The sequence below is a fragment of the Elephantulus edwardii genome, unplaced genomic scaffold, assembly GCF_000299155.1.
Source record: "Elephantulus edwardii isolate Elephantulus edwardi_28Jun2011 unplaced genomic scaffold, EleEdw1.0 scaffold00096, whole genome shotgun sequence".
Classification (NCBI taxonomy): Eukaryota; Metazoa; Chordata; class Mammalia; order Macroscelidea; family Macroscelididae; genus Elephantulus; species Elephantulus edwardii.
Window position 1 is genome coordinate 549,731 of NW_006399846.1, and position 27,462 is coordinate 577,192.

Below are 27,462 nucleotides of genomic sequence, written 5' to 3' on the forward strand. Positions count from 1 at the left end.
TTTGTATTTTTTTTAATTTTTATTATTTTTGTGTGAGTGTACCGTCAAATCAGATCTGACTGGTACAGGAGGAGATTGACCCTCCTTCCCTGGCAGAGCATCTGGTGGATTCGAACCGTGCGCCTCTGCGATTGTAGTTGCAGCTCCTTAACACTAGGTCACCAGAGCTCCCCTATGTCATATTCTTGTATAGTAACAATAGAGAAACAAAAAAAGCATAAACTTAAATGTGGGACTACAAACTTTTACTATTAATTTAACCAATAATGTAATTTAAGTATAATCTGTCTTGTCTCTTCAATATTTTTCATTTTCATTTTATAAATTTATAACTGTAATTATAGTTAATTTGTAAGTTTGGTTTATTTTTATGTTTGTTGGATACTTCTGCTATTTTGGTCTTACTATTTTGCATTACATTTTTAGGCACTTCTGTTCTTTCTTGTACTATATGGCTGTTCCCACTCTGTCTTGAGATGATCTCTTAAATTTTGTATCACTTTATCTATATTATCAATTTTTTCTTCCATTCTTTTCCTTTTTCCACAGCTATTCAAGTTGCTCCTTTTCAAAATATTTCTTCTGGATTGTTTTCTCTATGGTGTTTTCTCTCTTAATTATTTCTTCCATCATTTGCATCTTCTTCTGTAGCTGTTCAAATAACTCCACATCAACATATTTCTTCTGGTTATCTCTAGCAGGGGTATTCATTGGGTCTGCTTCTTTAAGAGAAAGGTTATTTTGTGTTTTTCATGATGACTAAGGCAGACTGCTGCTAGGTTGTTGTAACTATATAATGACCCAGAGTGTGGCAATGTTTTCTGAAAGACCCGTATATTTGTGCTCCCTTCTTGGCCCAAGACATGCAGGGCTGATGGTCCCACAGCAGTGTTTCCCCCAAAGTACCTGAATGGTAAGCTAGGAAGCCTGTTGTTCCCTTCCAGAAATGGTGTCTCCTCCTGCCTCAAGGTGTCCCGTTCCCTTCTGCTTGAGCTTAAGGGATTCTCATGGTGTAGCTAGACAGAAGTGTTTCCTCAAAAGTACCTGTGATATTGGTGCACCTGGAACTGGATATGAGGGAAGGAGCTGGGTGGTCTTCAGGTGGGGGAGCAGTGGGCTCTCCAGGTTGTGGTGACAGTGGTCTTGTGCTCTAGGTGGGAAAGAGTTCTAAAACTGTAGGCCCTCAACCTGGCAGGCAGTGATTCTGTTGCGGCCAGGGTGTGAGTGTACCTGGGGTTGACCACAGCCTTTAGCAGACACAGGGGGAGCAGTGGATGGGAGATGCCAGCCATGCCACACTGGTGGTGGCATCTTACAAAAGCATGAAGGTAAGGTCCCCCAAGGAGCCAGTCTAGTGAGTGCATTGTTGTTGTTCTTGTTAGGTACCACTGAGTCATGTATGACTCATAGCGACCCTATAAACAACAGATATCAACCCTGTCCTATGCCATCCCATCCTCATCATCTTTATACACTTAAGCCCATTACTATAGTCACTGTATTGATCTATCTCGCTGAGGGTCTTCCTTTCTTTTCCTGACCTTCCATGTTTACACTATGATCTCTCTTTCCAGAGAATAACACCTCCAAGCAACATGCCCGAAGTATGTGAGATGAAGTTTCACCATCCTTGCCTCTAAAGAGCACTCTGGTTGCATTTTCTCCAAGACATATGGATTCTTTTGGTAGTCCATTTAAACTCAGTACTCTACTCCAACAACACAACCCAAAGGCTCAAAAAGGAAATTTATTCTTTTATTATCTTTAATTATTGTCCAGCTTTCGGATACATAGCAGAAGATTGAAAAGACTATGTCTTTAATCAGGCACACCTTTGTCTTTAAACTGATTATTAATCTTTAGGACTTTACAGAAGTTCCAGATAAGTTCACACATTCCCAATAATATACATCTCCTGATCTCCTAACTACTATTATTAACAAGGATGTTGGCTGTAGGTTCAAATCAGATAAAGTCAGAGAAGCCAAAGCACAAGGAAGAATTCAAGATACTAAAGAGTTGAATAGAAGATTTCAAAAGACAGCACGCGATGACAAAGTAAAATATTACAATGAAATGTGCAAGGAGTTGGAGTCAGAAAATCAAGAGTCGAACTCGCTCAGCATTTCTTAAGCTCAAGGAACTGAAGAACAAATTCAAACTTCAAGTTGCTATAATCAAGGATGCTTTAGGCAGAATATTAAATAATCCAGGAAAGAATATACTGAGTCACTGTATCGAAAGGAATTGGGGGGGGGAGAAAGAAAAAAGGGGGAAAAAGGGAATTTGCAAACACAGAAGAATTTCATGAAACAACATATGAGCAAGAGCCTATGGTGATGAAGGAAGAAGTTCAGGCTGCTCTGAAGGAAATGGCATGAAATAAGTCCCCAGGAATAGATAGTATACCAACTGACATATTTCTGCTAACAGATGCTACTCTGGACGTGCTCACAAAGTTTGCCAGAAATCTGGAGAATAACCACTTGGCCCATTGACTGGAAGAGATCTATATTTGTTCCCATTCCAAAGAAGGGTGACCCAACAGAGTGTGGAAACTATAAAACAATACCTAAAACTATAAAAATTGATTTCACATGCAAGCAAGATTCTACTGAAATTACCCAGAAACTACTAGAACATCAACAGAGAACTGCCAGAAGTCCAGGCTGGGCTAAGAAGGGGTCGTGGTACTAGGGATATTGTAGATAATGTTAGATGGATCTTAGCTGAAAGCAGGGAATAGCAGAGGAATGAATATCTATGTTTCATTGACTATGCAAAGGTATTAACTGTGTGGATCATAACAAACTGTGGCTGACTCTGAGAAGAATGGAAATTCCAGAACACTTGATTGTGCTAATAAGAAACCTATATTTGGACCAAGAGGCAGTCGTCAGAACAGAGTAAGGAAACACTGCATGGTTCAAAATTGGGAAGGGCATTCACAAGGGATGTGTCCTGTCTCCATACCTTTTCAACCTATATGCAGAACAGATTATCCGGGAGGCTGGACTCTGTGAGGAGGAATGTGGGGTCAAGATTGGTGGAAGATCTATCAACAATCTGCGTTATGCACATGACACAACCCTGCTTGCTGAAAGTGAGGAGAACCTGAAGCGCTTGCTGCAAAGGGTCAGGGACTGCAACCTCCAATATGGATTGAGGCTCAATGTCAAGAAGACAAAGATTCTCACCACTGGACCAATTGGCAGCATCAGGATGGATGGTGAAGAGATTGAGATTGTTCACAGCTTTAGTTTGCTTGAGTCCACAGTCAACACACTTTGCACCAGTAGCCAGGAAATTAAAAGGTGTATTGCCATGGGAAAGTCTGCTGTTAGGGACCTCTCCAAAGTACTGAAGAGCAATGGTGTCTCTCTGGAGACTAAGGTGCGTCTGATACAGTCCATGATCTTTGCTGTCACTTGTTATGCATCAGATAGTTAGACAGTGACTAAGGAGGATAGAAGGAGAATTGATGCTTTTGAGCTGTGGTGCTGGAGAAGAGTATTGAGAGTACCATGGACTGCCAAGAAAACAAACAGATTCATTCTGGAAAGGGTTAAACCGGACAGCTTCCTGGAGGCAAGGATTCGGAGGCTCCATCTAACATACTTTGGACATGTTGTAAGGAACGACAAGTCCTTGGAGAGGGACATCATGCTTGGTAGGGTGGAGGGACCGTGCAGGAGGGGAAGGCCCTCTATGAGGTGGATTGGGATAATTGGGATGGGTGTATTGGAGACAGTGAGATTGGCACAGGACAGAGCAGAGTTTAGGGCTATTGTACATAGGGTCACTATGAATCACAAGCAACTCAATGGCACATAACAACAACAACATAATGTTACCTCTTTGTCCAGTGGTGAAAATTTCTTTTTCTTGATATTGAGACGCCATCCATATTGAAGACTGTAATCCTTGATCTTATGCAGCAAGTGTTTCAGATCCTTCTTGAGTTCAGCAAGCAAGGTTGTGTCCTATCTATAATGCAGTGTTGATGATTCTTCTAATCCCAGTGCTGTGTTCTTCTTCATAAAGTCCAGTTTCTCAAATTCTTTGTTCAGAATGTAGATTGAATATGTATGGTGAAAGGATAGAGCCTTGAATGTAAGCCTTTGTTAATTTTAAACCATGTAATGACAGAGTCACAGCACCAAAAAGAGTTGACTAACACAACCATTTCAGGGGGGAAAAAACCAATGGTAACAAAGGGAAAGTTTACACTGTTCTAAAGGAATTGGCAAAATATAAGGCTCCATGAATTGATGGAATACCAGTTGATATATTTCAACACACAGATGCAGCAAAGGATGTGCTCACAAGATTGTGCCAAGAAATTTGGAGGACCACCTGACTGGAAGAGATAAATATTTATTCCCATTACCAAAAAAAGGTTATCCTACAGAATATGGAAATTATTGAACAATATCACTAATATTATGGTCAAGCAGAATCTTCAAAATGACCAGAGAACTGCCAGATGTGCAAGCTGGGTTTAGAAGAGGTCATGGCACTAGGAATATCATTGCTGATGTCAGATGGATCTTGGCTGAAAGCAGAGAATACCAGAAGAATAAGTATTTGTTTTTATTGAACTATATATAAAGGCTATTGACTGTGGCTAATATTGAGATGAATGGGAACTCCAGAACATTTCCTTCTAACTCTTCCAGTCTGAAGGAAGCTAAATTTCTTGGTACAGAGGAGTAGCGGTGAAATTTGCTGTAGTGATGGGGCAATGCTCAGGGATTTCATGGGAACTTAGGCCAATGTCAGATCATATCTCCTAGGAAATTGACCGATCTATCCAAAAAGGAGAGTATTATTTGAAATTAAGTAACCATATCTGGTGTCTGAGGTTGCATGATCTGATCATAAGGGAAGTCCTCTTGAGTAAGCCATAGACTCTCTCATAATCCATTCACTCTTCAGCTCTGAATGATCGTGCATAACAAAAAAAAAATTCATTTTAGATTTATCTTGTTATTAGAGTCCCAGTTTCTAGGCCCATTTTCTTTGTTCACTCATTTTAGTGACTTCTATATCCAGGACAATGGTACTTAATGTGTATAATTTATAAGAAAATAGTCCAGCTGCTGACTCATGGCAGTGACACTTTGACTGAACTCGCCGGCTCTGCTCATTCAGAAGAGTGTTAATGATAACCATTCAGAGTAGATATTCTGACATTTTTAGTATTTGCTTTTCAGGCCCTGACGAAAACTACACAAATTAGAAGGTTAACATTCCTAAGACTTATCTAATGACTTCCACTCACTAGATTATTTCAGTTCCATTTTATTTCTGTTTCTCCAACACTGCTGACTTCTGATCATGCTGTTTCTATAGGAAACCAGACTCAGCTACTGCCCAGGTACAGCTTCCTGTCTGATGCAGCAAACTCTTCAATTTCAGAGAGTAGTGCTACCAACAGCTCAGGTAAGAGATTTCAAAAGGAGATATTGCCTTTATCATATCTGTATAAATATCCCTATTCACATGTCTCTCTCTTCTCAGAGAAGATACAGCTTCGCCTGGTGGATGGGAACAGTCGCTGTGCTGGGAGAGTGGAGATCTTTTACCAGGGTTCCTGGGGCACTGTCTGTGGCAGTGAGTGGGACATGCAGGATGCCCATGTGGTGTGCAAACAGACAGACTGTGGATGGGCCCTCAATGCCATACCCTGGCCTATCTTTGGAAAGGGCTCAGGACCTATCTTGCTGGAAAACCTGGAATGCACAGGAAAAGAGTCCCACGTGTGGATGTGCCCATCCAATGGCTGGGGGAATCACAGCTGCTTACATCATCAGGATGCAAGTGTCATCTGCTCAGGTATGAACTGTGCATTGATAGTTGGCAGGAAGAATGGAAAGTTTCAAAGGAGCAAGTATCTGAAGTGTTTTGGCATAAAACCAAGAGGTTTAAGACTTCTACCTATATTCTTTTGTAACTACATAACTTTATAGCATTATTTTTTCTCAGTTGCAAGTCTCCAGTAGTCTTTTATAACAAGATGACATGTTCTTTGTTATTGTTACTGTTGTGGTTGTTGTTAAGGGCTGTCAATTCAAGTATGACTCATAGTGATCCTATGAACAACGTATCTAAAGGCTGTCCTATTCTGTGTGATCATCAAAGAGCCAACTCCTAGTTTTGTTAATGGTTTTGATTGGTTGGGGTTTTTTCTATTTCATTTATTTCTGCCCTAATTTTTATAATTTCAGGTTTTTTAGAGGGTGTCAAGTTTTCTTGCTGTTCTTTTTCAATTTATTGGAGATATTGGGTTAGAGAGTCAATAGTCATTTTTTTTCCTGCGTTTTGATGTGTTTGCTTATTGCTATAAATTGACCTTTGATTATTACTTTGGCTGTTTCCCAGAGGTTTTGGTAAGTTGTGTTTTCATTTTCATTTCTTTAAAGGAACTTTTTAATTTCATTTTTTATTTCTTCTAATGCTCAGTCATGTTCAAGCAAGGTGTTGTTCAGCTTCCAAACGTATGGGGTTTTTTTCTCCTTTATGCTCTTATTACTGATTCCTAATTTGTAGCATTGTGGTCTCAGAAGATGCTTTGTATTATTTCTATGTTGGTTTTTTTTATTTCTTGATGCTTGCTTTGTGACCTAAAATGTGATCTATTCTTAAGGACAGTCCATACACATTAGAGAAAAAGATATACTGTGCTATTTTAGGGTGCATTAGTCTATGAATATTCATGATATCAAGTTGGTTTACTATGTGGTTTAATTCTTGAGCATCTTTGTTGAGTTTCTTTCTGGTAGTTCTATCTTGAGAGTGGTATATTGAAGTCTCCAACTGTTATAGTGGTGTTCTCTATTTCCTTTTTTACTTTTTTTAATGTTTGTTTTATGTATTTTGCAGGTCTTTCATTTGGTGCTTAGATATTTATTATTGTTATATCCTGTTTTACAACAGTGGTATCATGCAGTATTTGTCCTTTTGTGACTGACATACTTCACTCAGCATAATGTCTTCCAGGGTCACCCATTTTGAATAATATTGCATGAGTTCCTTGTTTTTCAATGCAGTATAGTATTCCATTGTGTAAATATACCACAGCGTCTCTATCCATTCGTTTGTTGATGGGCACTTAGGTTGTTTTGAACTCCTTTCTATTGTGAACAAAGCCGTGATAAACATGGGTGTGCATATATCTGCTTGAATGTCAGTTATGGTCTCTTTAGGGTATATTCCCAGTAGTGGAGTTACTGGGTCCAATGGTATCTCTATTTGCAACTTTTTGAGAAAAAGTCATACTACCTTCCACAGTGGTTGCACCATTTTACACTCCCACCAACAGTGAATAAGGGTTCCAGTTTTTCCACAACCTTGCCAACATTTGTTGCTTGCTGTTCAGTTAAATTTTTCTATTCTGACTGGGGTGAGATGATATCTCATAGGTGTTTTGATTTGCATCTCTTTTAGAGCTAGGGATTTTGAACACTTCTTCATGTGTTTGTTAGCCATCTGATTGTCTTCTTTGGTGAATTGTCTGTTCAAATCCTGTGCCCATTTTTCAATTGGATTATCTACCTTTATCTTGTTGTAGTGCTCAAGTATTTTATAAATTCTGCATATAAGTTCCTTATCTGATGTCATTACCAAACACTTTTTCCCAGTTTGTGGCTTCCCTTTTTACCCTGTTGGAGAAGTTTTTGGATGTCATAGGGATTTGATTCTTAGAAGGTCCCATTCATCTATTTTATCTTCTCCTGGTGGGCTTTTAGGATACTTGGAAGACTGCTAATGTTGTGGATAAGAACCTCTAGCCTTCTTCCAACCCTTTCTTTAATGAAGATTATAGTCCTTGGTTTTAGTCCTAGGTCCGTGATCCACCTTGAGCTGGTTTTTGTATATGGAGTGAAGTGTGGTTCTTGCTTGAGTCTTTTGCAGACACTTTTCCCATTTTGCCAAAACCATTTGTTAAAAAGTCAGTCATTTCCCCACTTAACTGGTTTCATCTCCTTGTCAAAAATCAGTTGACCATAGATAGATGGATTCTCAATTCTATTCCATTGATCTATCTGTCTGTCATTGTTCCACTACCATGCTGTCTTAACCACCACGGCAGTGTGGAAGGATTTGAAATCAGGGATTGAGATGTCTTCTACCTTTTCTTCTATTTTTAAGGAGTGTTTTGCTTATTCAGGGCTTCTTTTCATTCCAAATGAGACTGGAGATTGCCTTTTCCATCTCGTTGAAGAATGGGATTGGTATTTGTATTGGGATTGCATTGAAATAAATTGCCTGTAAATTGCCTTTGGTAGTATTGCCATTTTCACAATTTTGAGTCCTCCTGTCCATGAACAAGGGATATTCTTCCACTTTACCAGGTCTCTTTTTGTCCCCCCCCTTTTTTGCTGAATGCCTCTTTGTCTCGTGTTCAGGCAGTCATTATTTAGACCTCCGACTGACGCACTGTGCCACTTTTCATTATTTTGCTTGCAAACCACCCTACAAATCTTGATTCTGCCATTGTACATGGTTCTCTGTAAGAAATGACTGTAAACAACTCCATGTTGTCATCACACAGTATAATGTTGGGAAGTATGACAGCTAAATGCTTTTACAAGGCAATGTTATTTTTCTCCTTCCATTTTCAAATTATTTCTAACAGTTTCTAAAGACATGGTCACAGCTGCCTGAAGCATATCTTCTTTACTCATAGCATCACTGAATTCGCTCCCAGGTGCTCCTGAACTTGTGGTCGGCTTTTCAGATGCAAGTGAAACTGGTCCCTGCAGATCTGTCTCCAGCTGCTGCTGCTGCTGCTGCTGCTGCTGCTGCTGCTGCTGCTGCTGCTGCTGCTGCTGCTTTTCAAAGTAGGCTTCTCTTCTCTTCCGCAGTTCTTCTGAATTAAGGTTTGTACCTGATGTCTGTGGGGTATCGTGGGATGCATTTCTGAAACTACCTTGCATGCTGAGCTGAATAGCCCTACAAAGATCTGCCTCTTCATCCTCCAGGTCAATTTCATGGTGACTAAGGGCCAGAGCCCTCTGCAAATACTCTTCATCTTCATCTACCATTCCTGGCCCATCACTTTCTTCCAAGACTCATTCCAGATCTATTTTCTGAACTCTGATCTTTCAGCTGCGCTAATTCTTCTCCAATAAGTTTTGGTTGCTGCATCTGTTGGACCCTGATCATCTGAAGGAGTTGGTCAGCTTTACAATCTGGCAGATCACCCTTAACAACAAATATAGAGTAATCTTCCTGTTGTAACTGAGCCAAGAAAAGGGCAGGATATGTGTCTGATATTAATTCTGGACCTGTCAAGAAAGAATTCAAGTTAAACCACTGTTTTCCTAATTTCCTAACTGTAAACCAGTGTTCTTTATAATTGTATATAAAAGATCTTTCATTTATAAGATTGACCCTGAGCCTCTGATACTCTGAACTATTGAACAGGATTAGTTCTAAACCCCAAACTTTCAAGGCATTGCTTATCACTTGGATGGAGAAAAACCCACTGTCATCCATATTTCCAGAAGGCTGCTGTAAAAATGTCCAGTAGTCTTCACTCGTAATGCCTCCTTCTGCCATTCTCATCCTCTCCTCTTCGTCCAGCTGGTGTGTAATTGAGGATAATTCCATGGGGCTGAAATATTCCCCTTGCGGCAGATTGTTCAGGCAGTGTTGAGCACAAAGTGAGCCTTCTTGTTTCTCGAGGAAGATAGACTCCATGTTTATTTGTCTGGAGCCCAACGGCCCCCTGGGCCGAACCAGCCTCTCGGACACTTTTTGTCTCTTGTAGTTATGTTTTGTAATTTTCTTTGAATAGATCCTTTGTGCTTCTGGTTAAATTTACTCCCAAGTATTTAATCTTGTGATTAGCTATTGTGAAGGGTATTGTTTTTCTTAGTCCTGGCTCTGTATTCTCTATGTCACTATAGAGAAATCCGACTGATTTTTGTATGTTGATCTTGTATCCTGCCACTTTGCTGAATTGGTCCACTGTATCCAGTAGTTTTCTTGCTGAGTCTTTAGGGTTTTCTAAGTATACTAGCATATCATCTGCAAATAGAGATAATTTTACCTCCTCTTTGCCAATTTGGATACCTTTTATTCCCTTCTCTTGTCTTATTGCTATTGCTAAGACTTCCAATACAATATTGAATAAGAGAGGTAATAGCAGGCATCCTTACCTAGTTCCTGTTCTTAAAGGGAATGTGCTTAACCTCTGTCCATTGAGAACAATGTTGGCTCTCGGGTTTGCAGAAATACTTTTTAATATGTTGAAGAAATCCCCTCTAATCATATTTTGTTCCATATTTTAATCAGGAAAGAGTGTTGGATTTTGTCAAAGACCTTTTCCGCATCAATTGATAGGATTATGTGGTTCTTGTTATTTGCTTTGTTAATGGGATGAATTACATTACTTGTTTTCCTTATGTTGAACTATCATTGCATACCTGTTATGAATCCCACTTGGTCATGGTGAATTATTTCTTTGATATATCATTGGATTCTATTGGCCAGGATTTTATTCAGGATTTTTTCAGCTATGTTCATATGAGATATTGGCCTATAGTTTTCCATTTTGGTGGTGTCCTTTCCTGGCTTTGGTATCATGGATATATTTGCTTCATAGAATGAGTGTGGAAGAATTCCATTTTTTCTGTTTTCTGAAATAATTTATGTAGAATTGGTGACAGTTCTTCTCTGAATTTTTTTATAAAATTCACTTGTAAAATCATCTGGTCCAGTGCTTTTTTTGGTAGGAAGTTGTTGTATTACCTTTTCAATTTCTTCTTTTATAATGGGTCTATTCAGATGTTCAGTTTCAGTTTGTGTCAGTTTAGGTAGGTTGTGCATTTCCAAGTATTTGTCCATTTCTTCTGTGTTTTCATATTTGTTTGAGTATAGTTGTTCATAATACTCTAATGTTAGCTCTTTTATTTCAGTTGGTTCTGTTGTGATGTTGCCTGATTCATCTCTTATTCAGATTATTTGTGTCTTCACCTTTTCTACTGTGAGTTTTGCTGGTGGTTTGTCAATTTTATTGACATTTCCAAAGAACCAACTCATAGTTTTGTTGATAGTTTCAATTGTTTTTCAGTTTTCTATTTTATTTATTTTTTGCTCTAATTTTTATAATTTCAGTTTTTTAGAGGGTATCAGGTTTTTTTGCTGTTCTTTTTCAATTATCTGGAGATGTTAGGTTTGAGAGTCAATGGTCAGTTTTTCCTACCTTTTGATGTGTTTCTTTATTGCTATAAATTGACCTCTGATTACTGTTTTGGCTGTTTCCCAGAGGTTTGTTTTTTTTAAGTGGTGTTTTCATTGTCATTTGTTTCAAGAAACTATAATTTCATTTTTTATTTCTTCTAGTACCCAGTCAGGTTCAAGCAAGGTGTTGTTCAACTTCCAAATGTATGGGGGGGTTTTCTCTGTTATTTTATTATTATTCCAATTTTGTAGCTTTATGGTCTGAAAATACACTTTGTATTATTTCAAGGTTTTATAATTTATTGAGGCTTGAGAGGCAAGGTTTATTGCTATCATTTTGTAGAGTTCTTTTTGGTGTTGTTTCTAGTTACTTTGGTCCATCCTGCCTTCTGTGGCACCTCTGTAAGAAGGATGTTTTTCAGTTTCCTGCAATGCTGATCTTGTTTTTACAAACTCCCTTAGGTTCTGTTTTTCTTGATTGCTACTTCATATTTAATGGACAATTTTGCTGGGTACAGAATTAGTGGTTGACAGTTGTGTTCTTTCAGTGTTCGATACATGTCATTCCACTGTCTTCTTGCTCACATGGTTTCTGCTGAGAAATTGGTTTGTTGTTGTTGTTGCTATGTGCTGCCGAGTCACTTGTGACTCATAGTGAGCCTATGTGCAACAAACCTAAACCCTACTTTGTCCTGTGCCAATTGCACTGTCTCCAGCACACCCACTTCGATTACCCCAGTCACTGAATCAATCCACCTCATAGAGGGTCTTCCCCTCCTGCACTGTTCCTCCACCCTCCCAAGCATGATGTCCCTCTCCAAGGACTGGTTCCTCCTTGCAACATGTCCAAAGTATGTCAGATGAAGCCTCAGAACACCTGTCTCCAAAGGGCAGTCCACTTTAACCCTCTCAAGGATGAATCTTTGCTTTCTTAGCAGTCCAGGGTACATTCAATACTCTTCTCCAGCACCACAGCTCAAAGGCATCAATTCTCCTTCTATCCTCCCTAGTCATTGTCCAATTCTCTGATGCATAACAAGTGATTGCAAAGATCATGGTCTGTATCAGACACATCTTAGTCTCCAGAGAGACACCATTGCTCTTCAGTACTTTGGAGAGGTCCCTAACAGCAGACTTTCCATGACAATACATCTTTTAATTTTCTGGATGCTGATGCCAAGAGTGTTGACTGTGGAGCCAAGCAAACTAAAGCTGTGAACAATCTCAATCTCTTCACCATCCATCTTGATGCTGCCAATTTGCACAGTGGTGAGAATATTTGTCTTCTTGATACTGAGCCTCAATCCATATTGAAGGCTCCAATACTTGACCCTCTGCAGCAAGTACTTCAGGTCCTCCTCAGTTTCAGCAAACAGGGTTGTGTCATGTGCATAACACAGATTATTGATATATCTTCCACCAATCCTGATGCCACACTTTTCCTCATAGAGCCCAGCTTCCCAGATAATCTGTTCTGCATACAGGTTGAAAAGGTATGAAGATAGGACACATCCCTGGCATACACCTTCCCAATTTTGATGCATGCTGTGTTTCCTTGCTCTGTTCTGACTGCCTCTTGATCCAAGTATAGGTTTTGCTTTAGCACGATCAAGTGTAATGGGATTCACATTCTTCTCAGAGTCAGAGACAGTTTCTTATGATCCATATAGTCAAATGCCTTTGCATAATCAGTGAAGTACAGATAGACATTCCTCTGGTATTCCTTGCTTTTAGCTAAGATCCATCTAACATTAGTTACAATATCCCTAGTATCATGACCCCATCTTAGCCCAGCCTGGACTTCTGGCAGTTCTCTGCTGATGTGCTGTTCCAGTCATTTTTGGATAATCTTCAGTAGAATCTTGCTTGCATGTGAAATCAATGATATTGTTCTATAGTTTCCACGCTCTGTTGGCTCACCCTTCTTTGGAATGGGAATAAAAATAGATCTTTTCCAGTCAGTGGGCCAAGTGGTTGTTCTCCAGATTTCTTGGCACAATTTGGTGAGTACATCCAGGGCAGCTTCTGTTGGCTGAAATATGCCAATCAGTATACCATCTATTCCTGGGGCCTTACTTTTGTTATTTGTTTCAAAGTGCTTGAACTTCTTCCTTCATCAGCATAGGCTCTTGTTCATATGTTGTTTCATGAAATTCTTCCGTGTCTGCCAATTCCTTTCGATACAGTGACTCAGTATATTCTTTCCATCTTCTTTTAATACTTCCAGGATTATTTATATTCTGCCTAAAGCACCCTTGATTATAGCAACTCGAGGTTTGAATTTGTTCTTCAGTTCCTTGAGCTTAAGAAATGCTGAGCTAATCTGGCCCTTTTGATTTTCTGATTCCAGTTCTTTGCACATTTCATTGTAATATTTTACTTTGTCGTTCTGTGCTGCCTTTTGTAATCTTCTGTTCAGCTCTTTAGTATCTTGAATTCTGCCTTCTGCTTTGGCTTCTCTGCACTCTGGTACAATATTCAGAGTTTCTTCCTCCTCTGTCTTTGTAATGACCGTTTGCACTCTTCCTGGATGATACCCTTGATATCCTCCCACAACTCATTTGGTCTTCACTTATTAGTGTTCAAGATCTCAAACGTGTTCCTGAGATGGTTCTGAAATTCGGGTGGGATGCACTCAAAGTCATATTTTGGTTCCCATGGATTTGGTTTCATTTTCCTCAGCTTCAGCTTTAACTTGCATATGAGTAGGTGGTGGTCTGTTCCACGATCAGCTCCTGGCCTAGTTTTCACAGGTGTTATTGAGATTCTCCAGCAGTTCTTTCTGCAGACCAAATCAATCTGATTCCTATGTATACCATCAGTTGAAATCCATGTGCATAATCTGCATTTATGAAATCAGTACTTACTCTTATTTGCTCTCCCTTGTAGGTTACTCTTTGGTTCTCCCTTGCTGCTTTCAGAATTCTCTCCTCATCTTTGCTTCTGGCAAATTTGACTATAATATGTCTTGGTGTTTTTCTTTTGGGGTCAATTTTATATGGTGTTCACTCAGCTTCTTCAATATATATTCTCTCATTCTTCATTATGCCTGAAAATCTTTCTTCTCTGAATTCTTCCACAACTCTCTTGGTGTTTTTACTTGCTTCTTCTTGGCCTGGGATTCCTATTATGCATATATTATTGCTCTTGGTAGTGTCCCACATTATTCTTATGTTTTCTTCTTTTTCCTGCCCTTATGATTCAGTTTTTTGTTCTAGCAGATCAGTGGTGATATATTTCACTGGTTCTGTGTTCCATCTTTTCAATTCTGTTCATGTGTCCCTGCATCATGTTGACAGCCTCTGAAACACTGAACCTCGTATTGTGGATTGTGGTTTCTTGTTTTTCCAGACCCTCTAATTCCTGTTTGTTTTATCTGCATTGTTTGGAATATTTTAAGCTCCTCCTAGTTTTTGCTTGCAGTGTCCTATAATACTTCAAGTTTGTCTTTCTCCCATTGAAAATATTCAAGCATTTTTCTTTTTAATTCTGTGTCCATCAGACTTTTTGGCTTCAGGGAATCCATTGACACTGTGTCACTTTTGGTGTGTGACATTTTGCTTTGAGCTGGTGTAGGATGTGAGGTAGCCTGCTTCTTTCATGACACTGCTGTGGTAGAGTTTTTCATGTCTGAGGTGATAGCAGGTTCTTCATCTGAAGTTACTGCTCCAGAAGAGGGTTGAGCAGGCGTGCATGCGTGGATTCACATAGGGCATGCATGGTGACCTTAATGGAGGCCTTGGTTTTCCCCTCAAGAACTGAGTTTGCCAACACAGCCAAGCTCCGGCTGTCTCACTTCCTTCTGCTTAAGGTGAAGGAGTTCCCATGTGGTTCAGCAATCATTAGTGATCCTCCCTAAGTACCTCACTCAAATTCCCACTGTCTTGCTTGTTCCTGGCTGGTGTTCCTGCTGTGGCTCACTACTCCCCACTGAGGCTCCCAAACTAATTTTTTAATAATAGTTCTCACTCCAATTCCAGATGTCCTGCTCTCTCCATGCACGTCCCTCCATGCTATTTCTTGCAGTCTTGGTTTTGTTTTCACAAACTCCCTTAGTTTCTGCTTTTCTGAAAATGTCATAATTTCCCCATCATATTTGATGGACAGGTTTGCAAAGTACAGTGTTCTCAGTAGGCAATTGTTTTCTTTGAGTGTTTTGTACATGCCATTCTACTGTATTCTTGCTTACATGGTCTCTGCTGAGAAATCACAGCTTAATCTTATTTTCTCTCCTTTCTAGATTGTTCTTTTTTTTCTCTAGCTGCATTCAAAATTCTTTCTTTGTCTTGATTTTGGAGAATTTGTCAATGACATGCCTTGGTGTTTTTCTTTGGATGCTTATTCTATTGGTTCACTCAGCTTCTTGGATGTATATTTTCTCATTTTTCATGATACCTGGAAGGTTTTCTTCTAGTAACTCTTCCACATTTTTTTGTCTTTTTTTATTGTTTCTGCTCTGAAATTCCAATCATGTATATGTTATTCCTCCTGATGTTATCCCACATAATTCTTAGACTTTCTTCATTTCCTTCCATTTTGTTTTTGCTTTTTTGCTCTAGCAGATCATTGATCTTTATCTTCTATCTCACTGATGCTGTCTTCCATCTCCTCATTTCTGCTCATCCACCTCTCCAGCATGTTGACAGCTACTGAAATATTGATCTTGTTATTCTAGATTGCTGTTTCTTGTTTTTCTCTGGTTTCTAGTGCTTTGTTAGTTTTATCTGCTTTGATTTGTGTTGCTTTTTAAGGACCTTTAGAGTTTTACTTGTAACTTCCTTCAATTTTTCATATTTTCTTTCACTCAGTGAAAACACTTGATCATTGGTCTTTTCAATTCATTGTCTGGAAGTTTTACCAGGCTTTCCTCTACCAAAAGATTCATTGATACTGTGTTTTGATCATTTTTTGGACAACATCTTGCTTTGAGTTTGGATGGGGTTTGAAGCTGTCTGCTTTCTGTGTTATTTCAGATATGGTGGGTTTGTAAAAAAAAATAACCTTTTATCTTTTAGCATACGTATGATATCTGATAGAGTGTCCATGTATTTATCTATATTATGTCTGTGAGGAGCTTTCCTTCATAGCACTTATTGGAAGGAGTCTTTAGGTCTTTGCTCACTGGGTCTCCAAGTTTCTGAATTCCTGGCTCTGTGTATCAGGTGCTTTCTGTGAAGTGGTATCTTTTTTCTGTTCTGATGAAAATTTTCTTAACTGATAATCCCTGAAAAGCTATGACATATAACCTTGTTAATTGTTAGGTGGGTCTTCTTTGGGATAGTATATTTAAAAAGCTTTTATTCTGTAGGAAATTTTTTTGTACTCCCCGGGCATATCAAAGTAGAACTCCAAATTCTCCAGGACCTCAGTGGTGTAAACACCATTTTCAGCAGGAGATGTCAACAGCCTCAGTTGTGCAGGGTGAGAGGAGGCTCCCAGATTCTTTTTCCCTCCATTGACAAGGTGCTCAAGTAAAGCGGGTGGGACAGGGACTATTGGACACTCTTTTCACTACCAAGTCAAAGCACAGGGAGTATGATTTCTGGCCATGCAGAATCACTAGGTACACAGCCTCCATACCCTCTCTTCATTTCCAGAGCGATGAGAAGAGGGGACAGAGGAAAGTACCTGGCTGTACTATCAATGGGGGGCTGGGCTTCCAGGCCTTCTGCTCCCTACTGGGTCATTGACCTCAGAGCTTGAGTCCAGGGCCTTGTGGGCTCATTTGGGTTGTGGCCTCCAGGGTCTTTCCTCGCTACTCTTTTTCCTTTTAATATATGTGTATACTGCTGTAAATTAACCTCTGAGTACTGCTTTTGCTGAGTGTGTCTTCAGACTATTAGTTTCAGAAATTTTTAAATCCTTTTTTATTTTATTTTTTATTTCTTCTATTACTTAGTTTTTGAGTGTCTATGTTTCATTGACTATGTAAAGGCATTTGACTGTGTGAATCACAAAAAACTGTGGCTGACTCTGAAAAGAATGGAAATTCCAGAACATTTGATTGTGCTTATGTGAAACCTATACTTGGATCAGGAGGTAGTTTTTAGAACAGAGCAAGGAGACACTGTATGGTTCAAAATTGGGAATGGTGTATGCCAGGGATGTATTCTGTCTCCATACTTTTTCAATCTATATGCAGACCAGATCATCTGGGAAGTTGGACTGTATGAGGAGGAATGTGGCATTGGGATTGGCAGAAGATTCATCAACAACCTACATTATGTAGATGGCACAACCCTGCTTGCAGTAACTGAGGAGGACCTGAAGCACTTGCTGCAGGAGGTCAAGGACTGTTGTCTTTGAAGCTTAACATGAAGAAGACAGAAATTCTCACCACAGGTCCAATTGGCAGCATCATGATGAATGGTGAAGAGACTGAGATTGTTAACAGGTTTTGTTTGCTTGGCTCTACAATCAACACTCTTAGAATCAGCAGCCAGGAAATCAAGAGACAAATTTTATCGTGAAAGTCAACTGTCAGGTAGCTCTCCATAGTACTGAAGAGCAACATTGTCAGTCTGGAGACTAAGGTGTATTTGATGCAGATGAAAGTCTTCACAATTGCTTACTATGTGGCAGAAAGCTGGACAATGACTAGGGATGATAGAAAGATAATTGATGCCTTTGAGGTGTGTTGCTGGAGAAGACTGTTAAATACACCATGGACTGCTAGGAGAACAAACAAGTTTATCCTGGAGAGGGTGAAGCCAGGCTGCTCCTTGAAGGCAAGGATTCTGAGGCTTTTTCTGACATACAGTGGGTATGTTGCAAGAAGGAATAGGTCCTTGGAAAGGAACATAATGCTTGGAAGGGCGGAGGAACAGAGAAACGGAGGGAGACCCTCGATGAGATTAATTGACGCAGTGATTAGGGTAATGAGGATAGGTGTATCAGAGAGAGACAATAAAGATGGCACAGGATAGAGCAGATTTCAGAGCTGTTGTACTAGGCTATGAGTTGCAAGCGACACGATGGCATGTAACAACAATACCAACATTACCTAGTTGTATTCAAATAGGATGTTATTTAGTTTTCATTACCTTATTTTTTCCTTTGAGTTTCCCGTTGCTGATTTCTAACTCTACAGTGCTGTGATCTGAGAAGATTCTTGTACTATTTCAATGGGGTTATTTTAAATTCACTGTTTGTCTTATGACCTAAAACATTTATTCAGGAGAATGTTCCATGAAAATTAGAGAATATATATAATGTATTGTTGTTGCATGGATCATGATATAGATAGATGATAGATAGATAGATAGAGATAGAGATACACACACAAGATTAAATTAAATTAATTAATTGTACTGTTTAGTTCTTCTGAATCTTTTTTTTGTTTCTTTCAAATTGTTCCATCCTTCATTCTCATTTGCGCTCTCTCACTCTCACTCTTTTTCTCATTGTCTCTCATTCTTCTTCTCTCTCTCATTGCCACCAAGTCAGAACCAACTTGTAACACTCGTAACAGATCCTCCAGTGGGTCTTCAAAAACTGCAAATCACATGGGAGAAGATCATCCATCTTTTCTCCTACAGAATATCTGGTAGATTCTAGGCACTTGCCTCTCAGTTGACAGAGCAATTCCCAGTTCACTAGACTATGACAGCTTCCTATCATGCCTTTTCAGTGTTAACTCTTTTTCTTTTTTTAGTAACATCCAAATAAATAGCACACTTACATATGAAACATATGGCTTAGAATGCTTACAAAAATGCCATGGGAATGGAAAGATTGAATGGTTGGTGAAAAAAATTAATAATTCATGCATTATTTTTATAAAATGCAATATTCCAGGATTTCTTTTCCTTTTCTTTCAGCCATTTTACTATGATGTGTCCTAGCATGAGAGTTTTTATATCATCCTAAGGATTGTCTGAACTTCTTGGATACATGAGTAAATATCTTATATCAATTTTGAAAGTGCTCATCTAGTCTCCCTTTTGTATTCTTCCTTTCTATCCCTCTTTCTCCGTCCTCCACATTGCTCTCTTGATCTTTGCTCTCCTCTCCTCTCATCTTCTCTCATTGACTCCAATTTCATAATTAGACTTGTTGAGTAGGTCATAAATGTTATTCGTTCTCAACTGCTTTTCCACTTTTTCTCTGTTTCCATTTTAAAGTTTCTTAGTAAATCACTAATTCTGTCATATACCATGTCTAAAATATTTTTAACCTTATCCATTCAATTTTTAATTACAAACATTCTACTTTCCACTGATATTATTCCTTTGATAGATTACTCCGAAGACCTAGTGGTAAGGAGTTGCACTCCAACCCAAATGTGGTGATTCAAATCCACCAAGTGCTTCCAGGGAGAAAGATGAACAGGCTTCTCCTGTGCTATTTAGAGCCTCTGAAAATGAATTAGAGGATCACTATGAGCTGGTTTCAAGTCAACAACACATAACAATAATAACAACATAGATTAAAATATATTTAAATTGTAACCTGTTTCCTTTTCTTCACATTCTAAACACATTGACTAAGGTTAAAGTTCTAATGTACTAATTTCAATATCTCTAGCATCTTTAATTGTTTACTTTCTCTTAAATCCTTTTTTCATGTTGGTAATTTGTCATTTCAGTTATGGGAAGATATAAAAAATATCGTTCACAAAGAATGCAAAAGGTCTTACAAAGAAGGAAGAAGAAGAAAATACCAAAATGGATGTCAGAAGAGACTCTGAATATTATACTAGAGCACTGAGAAGCCAAAGCAAAGGGAAGAAATTAAGACGTTAAGGAGCAGAAAAGAAAATTTCAAAGGGCAGCTTGGGAAGACATATAATGAAATGTACATTGTGCCAAGAAATCTGGAGAACAACCACTTGGCCAACTGACTGGAAGAGATCTATATTTGTTCCCATCCCAAAGAAAGGTGACCCAATAGAGTGTGGAAACTATACAACAATCTCATTCATTTCACATGCAAGCAATATTCTACTGAAGATTATTCAAAAACTACTGGAACAGAGCATCAGCAGAGAACTGCCAGAAGTCCAGGCTGCATTTAGAAGGGGTTGTGGTACTAGGGATATTGTAGCTGATGTTAGATGGATCTTAGTTGAAAGCAGAGAATACCAGAGGAATGTCTATCTGTGTTTCATTGACTATGCAAAGGCGTTTGACTGCATAACAAACTGTGGCTACTCTGAGAAGAATGGGAATCCCAGAACACTTAATCGTTCTAATGTGAAACCTGTACTTGGACCAGGAGGCAGTCGTCAGAACAGAGCAAGGGAATTCTGCATGGTTCAAAATTGGGAAGGGCATACGCCAGGGATGCATCCTATCTCCATACCTTTTCAACCTATATGCAGAACAGATTATCCGGGAGGCTGGGCTCTATGAGGAGAAATGTGGGGTCAAGATTGGTGGACGATTTATCAACAATCTGCATTATGCAGATGACACAACCGTGCTTGCTCAAACCGAGGAGGGCCTGAAGCACCTGCTGCAGATGGTCAAGGACTGCAGCCTCCAATATGGATTGAGGCTCAATGTCAAGAAGACAAAGATTCTCACTACTGGACCAATTGGGAGCATCAGGATGGATGGTGAAGAGATTGAGATTGTACACAGCTTTAGTTTGCTTGGCTCCATAGTCAACAGTCTTGGCACCAGCAGCCAGGAAATTAAAAGGCACATTGCAATATGAAAGTATGTTGTTAGAGACCTCTCCAAAGTACTGAAGAGCAACGGTGTCTCTCTGGAGACTAAGGTGCGTCTGATACAGGCCATGGTCTTTGCAATCACTTGTTATGCATCAAAGAGTTGGACAATGACCAAGGAGGATAGAAGGAGAATTGATGACTTTGAGCTGTGGCACTGGAGAGGAGTATTGAGAGTACCATGGACTTCTAGGAAAACAGATTCATCCTGGAAAGGGTTAAAGCGGGTGGCTCCTTGGAGACAAGGATTCTGAGGCTCCGTCTGACATACTTTGGACATGTTGTGAGGAGGGACCGGTCCTTAGAGAGGGAAATCATGCTTGGGAGGGTGGAGGGACAGTGCAGGAGGGGAAGGCCCTCTATGAGGTGGATTGATTCAGTGATTGGGATAATCGGGGTGGGAGTGTTGGAGACAGTGTGATTGGCACAGGACAGAGCAGAGTTTAGGGCTGTTGTGCATAGGGTCACTATGAGTCACAAGTGACTCGACGGCACATAACAACAACAATAACACAAGGAACTGAGGTCAGAAAATCAAAAGGGGCCAAATTTGCTCAACATTTCTTAAGCTGAAAGAACTACAGAAAAAATTCAAGCCATGAGTTGCAATGCTTAAGGATGTTATGAGCAAAATAGTGAATGATTCAGGAAATAATAAAAGAAGATGGGAGGAATACACTGAGTCATTGTACCCAAAAAAAGTGTCTGACATAGAAGAATTTCAAGAAATAACATATGATCAAGAGGCAATGGTGATGAAGGAGGAAATTCAGACTGCTCTAAAGGAATTGGAAAAAATAAAACTCCAGGAATTGGCGGAATATCAATTAATGCATTTCAACAAACAGGTGCTGCCCTGGATGTTCTCACCAGGTTGTGCCAAGATATCTGGAGGACCACTACCTGCCTAACTGACTGGAAGAGATCCATATTTATTTCCATTCAAAAAAAATATGACCCAACAAGAGTGTGAAAATTATCAAACAACATCACTAATATCACATGCAAGCAAAATTCTGCTGGAGATTATCTAGAAATGACTGGAATAGTACATTGACAGAGAACTACCGGAAATATAAGCTTGTTTTAGAAGAGGTTGTGACACTAGAGAAATTATTGTCAATGTCAGATGGATCTTGTCAAAAAGCAGGGAGTGCCAGAAGAAATGTCTAACTCTCTTTCATTGACTATGCAAAGGCATTTGACTGTATAAATTAACAAATTGTGATTAACCTTGAGGAAAATGGGAATTCCACGACACTTGACTGTGCTTATGTGAAACCTCTACTTGGACCAGGAAGCAGTCCTCAGAACAGAACAGAGAAACATTGCATGGTTCAAAATCAGGAAAGGAGTGTGTCAGGGATGCATCCTGTCTCCATACCTTTACAATCTGTATGCAGAACAGATAATTCAGGAAGTAGGGCTTTTTAAGGAGGGATGTGGTATCAAGATTGGAGGAAGACTCATGGACAGCCTACGTTATGCAGATGACACAGCCTTGCTTGCTGAAACTGAAGAAGATCTGAAGTGTTTGCTGTACAAGGTCAAGGACCATAGTCTTCAATATGGATTGAAGATCAACATAAAGAAGACAAAAATTCTCATCATTGAGCCAACTGAGTGCATCATGATAGATGGAAAAAATATTGAGGTTGTTAACAATTACAGCTTGCTCAGATCCACTATCATCACTCTTGACACCAACAGTCAGGAAATCAAAAGGCGAATTGCACCGGGCAAATCTGCTGTCATGGACTACTGAAAAGCAATGATGTCAGTCTAGAGAATAAGGTGGGCCTAATCCAGGCCATAATCTTTGTAATTGCTTGCTATGCATCAGAGAGTTGAACAATTACTAAGGATGACAGAAGAAGAATTAATGCCTTTGAGTTGTGGTGCTGGAGAAGATGGACTACTAAGAAAACAAATAGGTCTGTCTTGGAGAAGGTGAAACCAAATTTCTCCCTGGAGGGTACGATTTTGAAGCTCTGTCTCACATACTTTGGGCATGTGGCAAAGAACTCATCCTTAGAGAATGACATCATGCTCGGAAAGGTGGAGGGACAGCAAAGGAGAGGAAGAACCCAGATAAAATGGATTGATACAGTGGCTAAAGCAATGGGGGTTGGTGTGTCAGAATTAGTGAGACTGGCTCAGGACAGGGCAGGGTTAAGAGCTACTGCACATGGGTCACTATGGGTTGCAGGTGACTCAACAACACATAGCAACAACAACATTTACTTTGTATGCTAAGCAAATTATTTGAGAAGTTAGACTCTGTAAAGAAAAATGCAACATCAGGATTGATAGAAGACTCATCGATTCTCTGCATTAGGCAGATGACACAACCTTGCTTGCTGAAAGTGAGGAGAACTTGAATTATTTCTACAGAAGATCAAAGAATACAACCTTCAATATGAATTGTATCTCTGGCTGAAGGAGCAAAAAGTCAAGAGGACCCCTGGCTTATTATTGACTTGGCCCCATGTGGGTGCCAGGGCTGAGTGGAGGGACCAAACAGGCTAAACCACATGAAGAAGTAATGGGCTCCTGAGTTTGTGACTTTAGGCCCATTTGGACCTAGCCACAGATAGGTGGGCATGAGTTGACCAGAACCCAACCAAATGAAGAGAAGAGATCCGTGTTGTGAGCTAGTGTCAATTGCTGCAGCTTGATGGCTTACTCTGGACTGGATTTTGCTTGTGGATGAAGATGCTCAAAGTTGTCAAATGGGACAGAAGATTCTTCAACAAAAGGGACATGTTTATTCTCTCAAAGTACAGACTTAATAGGAATGGGCAAATCAGAAATTTGTCATCTAAAATGGGATAGTAAAGGATGAGGTATGAACTAGATGGCTTACATACTTTCTTGAATTTAAATATTAGTAAGATGATTATAAAAGAGAACCACAATATGCATGAATGAAATAAAATGCAAATGAAAGAGTGCATAAAATGCTATTTGCATGCATAATACACATAATGTATATGAATGATTGTATACAAACCAATAAATATATGTAATTTAAAAAATACAAATTGCATCTCAAAGTCAAAAAACCAAAAATAACAACAGTACCTTACTTTACATTGTCAAGTAACTGTTTTTATTCAATGTAAACAAAATACATGAAAGAATTTACCTTTAGTTTTCCTTCAGCAGTAGAATGGAAAGGATACTATTATCAGAATACCTAAATTCAACTCAAACTCAGAATATTTTTTTCACTGTGGAAGACAGCCTGGCTCTTCCTCAAAAAACTGAAAAAGAAGGAAGATTTCCAGAGTCATTCTATGGAGCAAGCATAACCCTAATACTAAAACCAGGCAAATATAGTGCCAAGAAAGAAAACTACAGGCAAGAATCTCTCATGAATATAGATGCAAAATCCATAACAAAATCCTAGCCAATAGAATCCAAAAGCACATCAAAAAAATAATTCATTATGACCAAGTGAGATTCATCACAGGTATACAACGATGGTTCAACAGAAGAAAAAAATCAATGTCATTTACTATATTAACAAAGTAAATAACAAGAACCATATGACCTTAGCAATTGATGCAAAAAAGGCATTTGACAAAATCTAACACCTCTTCCTGATAAAGACACTCAGCAAAATTGGAATAGAAGGGAATTTCCTCAACATAGTGTATATATGCAAAACCAAAAGCCAACATCATTCTCAATGAAGAAAGACTAAAAAGATTTTCCTTGAAAACAGGGACCAGACAAGGATGCCCACTGTTACCACTTCTTTTCAGTATTGTATTGGAAGTGCTTGCTAGGGTTATACAAGATAAGGAAATAAAAGGCATCCAGATCAGCAAAGAGATGGTTAAACTGTCACTATATTCATATGATATGATATGATATGATATGATATGATATGATATGATAGTGTACACAGAAAACTCAAAGACTCAACAAAAAAGCTATTAGAATTAATAGGCCAATTTAGTAGAGTGGCAGGATATAAGATCAATATCCAAAAATCAATAGGATTCCTGTACAGTAACAAAGAGAACTCAGAGTAAAAAATCAAGAAAATAATACGATTTACAATAGACAATCACAAATTAACATTTCTGCAAGACATAATAAAAGAGCTAAAGAAATGGAAAAAATTTCTTTTACTTTTCAAAGAGAGAAGTGAACTGGGGGGGGGCAGTGGGGAAGGGCTGGGCAGGTAGAAAAGTGCAACAATGAATGAATGGAAATCCAAAATCTCTGTAAATGTTCATTAAAATTATTAAAATAAAATAAAAGAAATGGGGAAATGTGCCCTGTTCATGGATAGAAAGACTCAATATGGTGAAAATAATAATCCTATCCAAAGCAATCTATATGTTCAGTGAAATCCCAATCCAGTTACTAAATTCATTTTTCAAGGAGATTGAAAGGGAAATTACCAAATTTATCTGGAGAGGCAAGATACCCCAAATAAGCAAAACACTTCTGAGAAACAAAACCTGCTGTACAACAGTAGTACTGGTACAATGAGAGGCACATAGAACAATGGAACAGAATTGGGATCTCAGAAATAGACCCAGCTAGCTATGGTCAACTGATATTCTAAAAGGACATCAAAGCTATCAAACAGGGAAATTACAACCTCTTCAACAAATGTGCTGACAAAACTGCACTGGAACCCACAGAAAACTTAAACAGGATCCACATCTCATACAATACATAAAAATCACCTCAAGGTGTATCTGAGACCTGGGAATAAAACCCAAACCCATAACTTTTATAAGAGACAAACTGTGGTCAAGCTTAGAAGCACTAGTCCAAGGTATAAAGAGACTGCCAAATACAACCAGAAATGCACAATCTAAAGAGGGTAAAATTGATGCATGGGACCTTCTAAAGATTAAATCCATGTGTGCATCAAAAACATTTTCCAACAGAGTGAAAACAAAACCTACTGACTGAACAAACATTTGGTAATACCATCTCAGACAAGAGTCTTATTAAAAAAGTTTACAAAATACTCCTGAGCATCCAAAAGAAAAAGACTGATAACCCAATTACAAAATGGACAAAAGACCTGGAAAGAATTTTCACCAAGGAAGAAATTCGAGTGGCTAGCAGACACATGAAGAAATGCTCCAAATTACTGGCAATAAGAGAGATGCAAATAAAAACTACAATGAGGTAGCATCTCACTCCAATAACAGTGGCAAAGTTTAACAGGGCAGCAAGTAATAAATATCTGAAAGGATGTGGTGAGAAAGGAACTCTTATACATTGTTGATAGGATTGTAAAATGGTACAACCATTCTGGAATCAGTTTGGCGCTTCCTCAAAAAGCTGAACATAGAAATTCCATATGACCCAGCTATTCCACTATATGGAATATACCATGAGAAAATGAGAACTGAGGTACAAACGGAGATCTTTACACCTATGTTCATAGCAGCATTATTCACCATCACAAGAACATGGAAACAGCTCAAATGTTCAACCACAAACAAATGGATTGAGAAATTGTGGTATATTCACACAATGGGTTACTATGCAGCATGCAGGAGCAATGATTTTGTAAATTATTACCTAACTTGGGAGGGACTGGAAAGCATTATGCTAAGTGAAGTAACTCAATCCCACAGGGATAAATATTGAATAAAACTATTATTGTAGAATAAGTATAAGGAGTTAAGAGGGATAGGAGAGGTTGGAAGCAGAGGGATGAGGATGTGCAGGGGAAGGAGGGGAATTAAGCATGGGGTTGTACAATTTAATGGATGGGGGAGTGAGGGAAATGGAAATAATTTTTTCTTAAAAACAATGTATTCAAATGTGTAAATAAACTAGTAGAAAAAAAATGTTTTAAAGTTGTGGCTGACATTGAGAAGAATGGATATCTTCTAGCACTTGATTGTGCTCATGTGGAACCTATACCTAGACCAAGAGCTTGCTGTATGAACAGAGCAGAGGAGCACTGCATGGTCTGGAATTGGGAAGGGATTGCATCAGGGTTATACTCTCTCTATATATGTATTCAAGCTGAATGCTGAGCAAATTATTTAAGAAACTGGACTCTAGGAAGAGGAGTGTGGCATCAGGATTGGAGGGAAATTCATCAATAACCTGAGTTATGCAGCTGACACAATCATGCTTGCTTAAAGTGAGGAGGACTTAAAACACTTGTTGCAGAAGGTCAAGGAATGAAGCCTTCCATATGAATTGTATTTCAATGTCAAGAAAAGAGAGAGTCTTATCACTAGAGAGACGGTCTGAGACATGATGGATGAAGAGATTGAAAATGGTAACAGCTTCATCTTGCTTGGATCCGCAATTAACACCTTCGGTATCAGCAGTCAGGACATAAGGAGTGCCTTGCACTGGGAAAATCTGCAGTTAAGGATCTCTCCAAATAATTGAGGAACAATGATGTCAGTTTGAATACTAAGGTGTGTCTGATTCAGGCCATGTTCTCTCCAATCACTTGCTATGCATGTGGGAGCTGGACAATGCATAAGGATGACAGAAAAAGAATTGATGCTTTTGAGCTGTGGTGTTGGAGAGAAGCACTGAACATCCCATGGATGGCCAGGAGAAATAATTTATTCTTGAAAACAATGAAT

The 27,462-nt window shown here is 39.0% G+C and overlaps 1 protein-coding gene and 1 pseudogene across 1 annotated transcript in view; one reads left to right on the forward strand and one right to left on the reverse strand.

Annotated features, from left to right (window-relative positions):
• The window catches only part of LOC102863260, a 475,179-nt gene that overhangs the window by 415,296 nt on the left and 32,421 nt on the right, over positions 1 to 27,462 (forward strand). The window contains exons 31-33 of the mRNA XM_006891348.1: positions 5,288 to 5,445; positions 5,524 to 5,838; positions 24,794 to 24,870. Of these exons, the coding sequence (XP_006891410.1) occupies positions 5,288 to 5,445; positions 5,524 to 5,838; positions 24,794 to 24,870 (550 nt within the window). The remainder of the gene's footprint in view (positions 1 to 5,287; positions 5,446 to 5,523; positions 5,839 to 24,793; positions 24,871 to 27,462) is intronic.
• Positions 8,604 to 9,708, reverse strand: LOC102877411 (annotated as a pseudogene).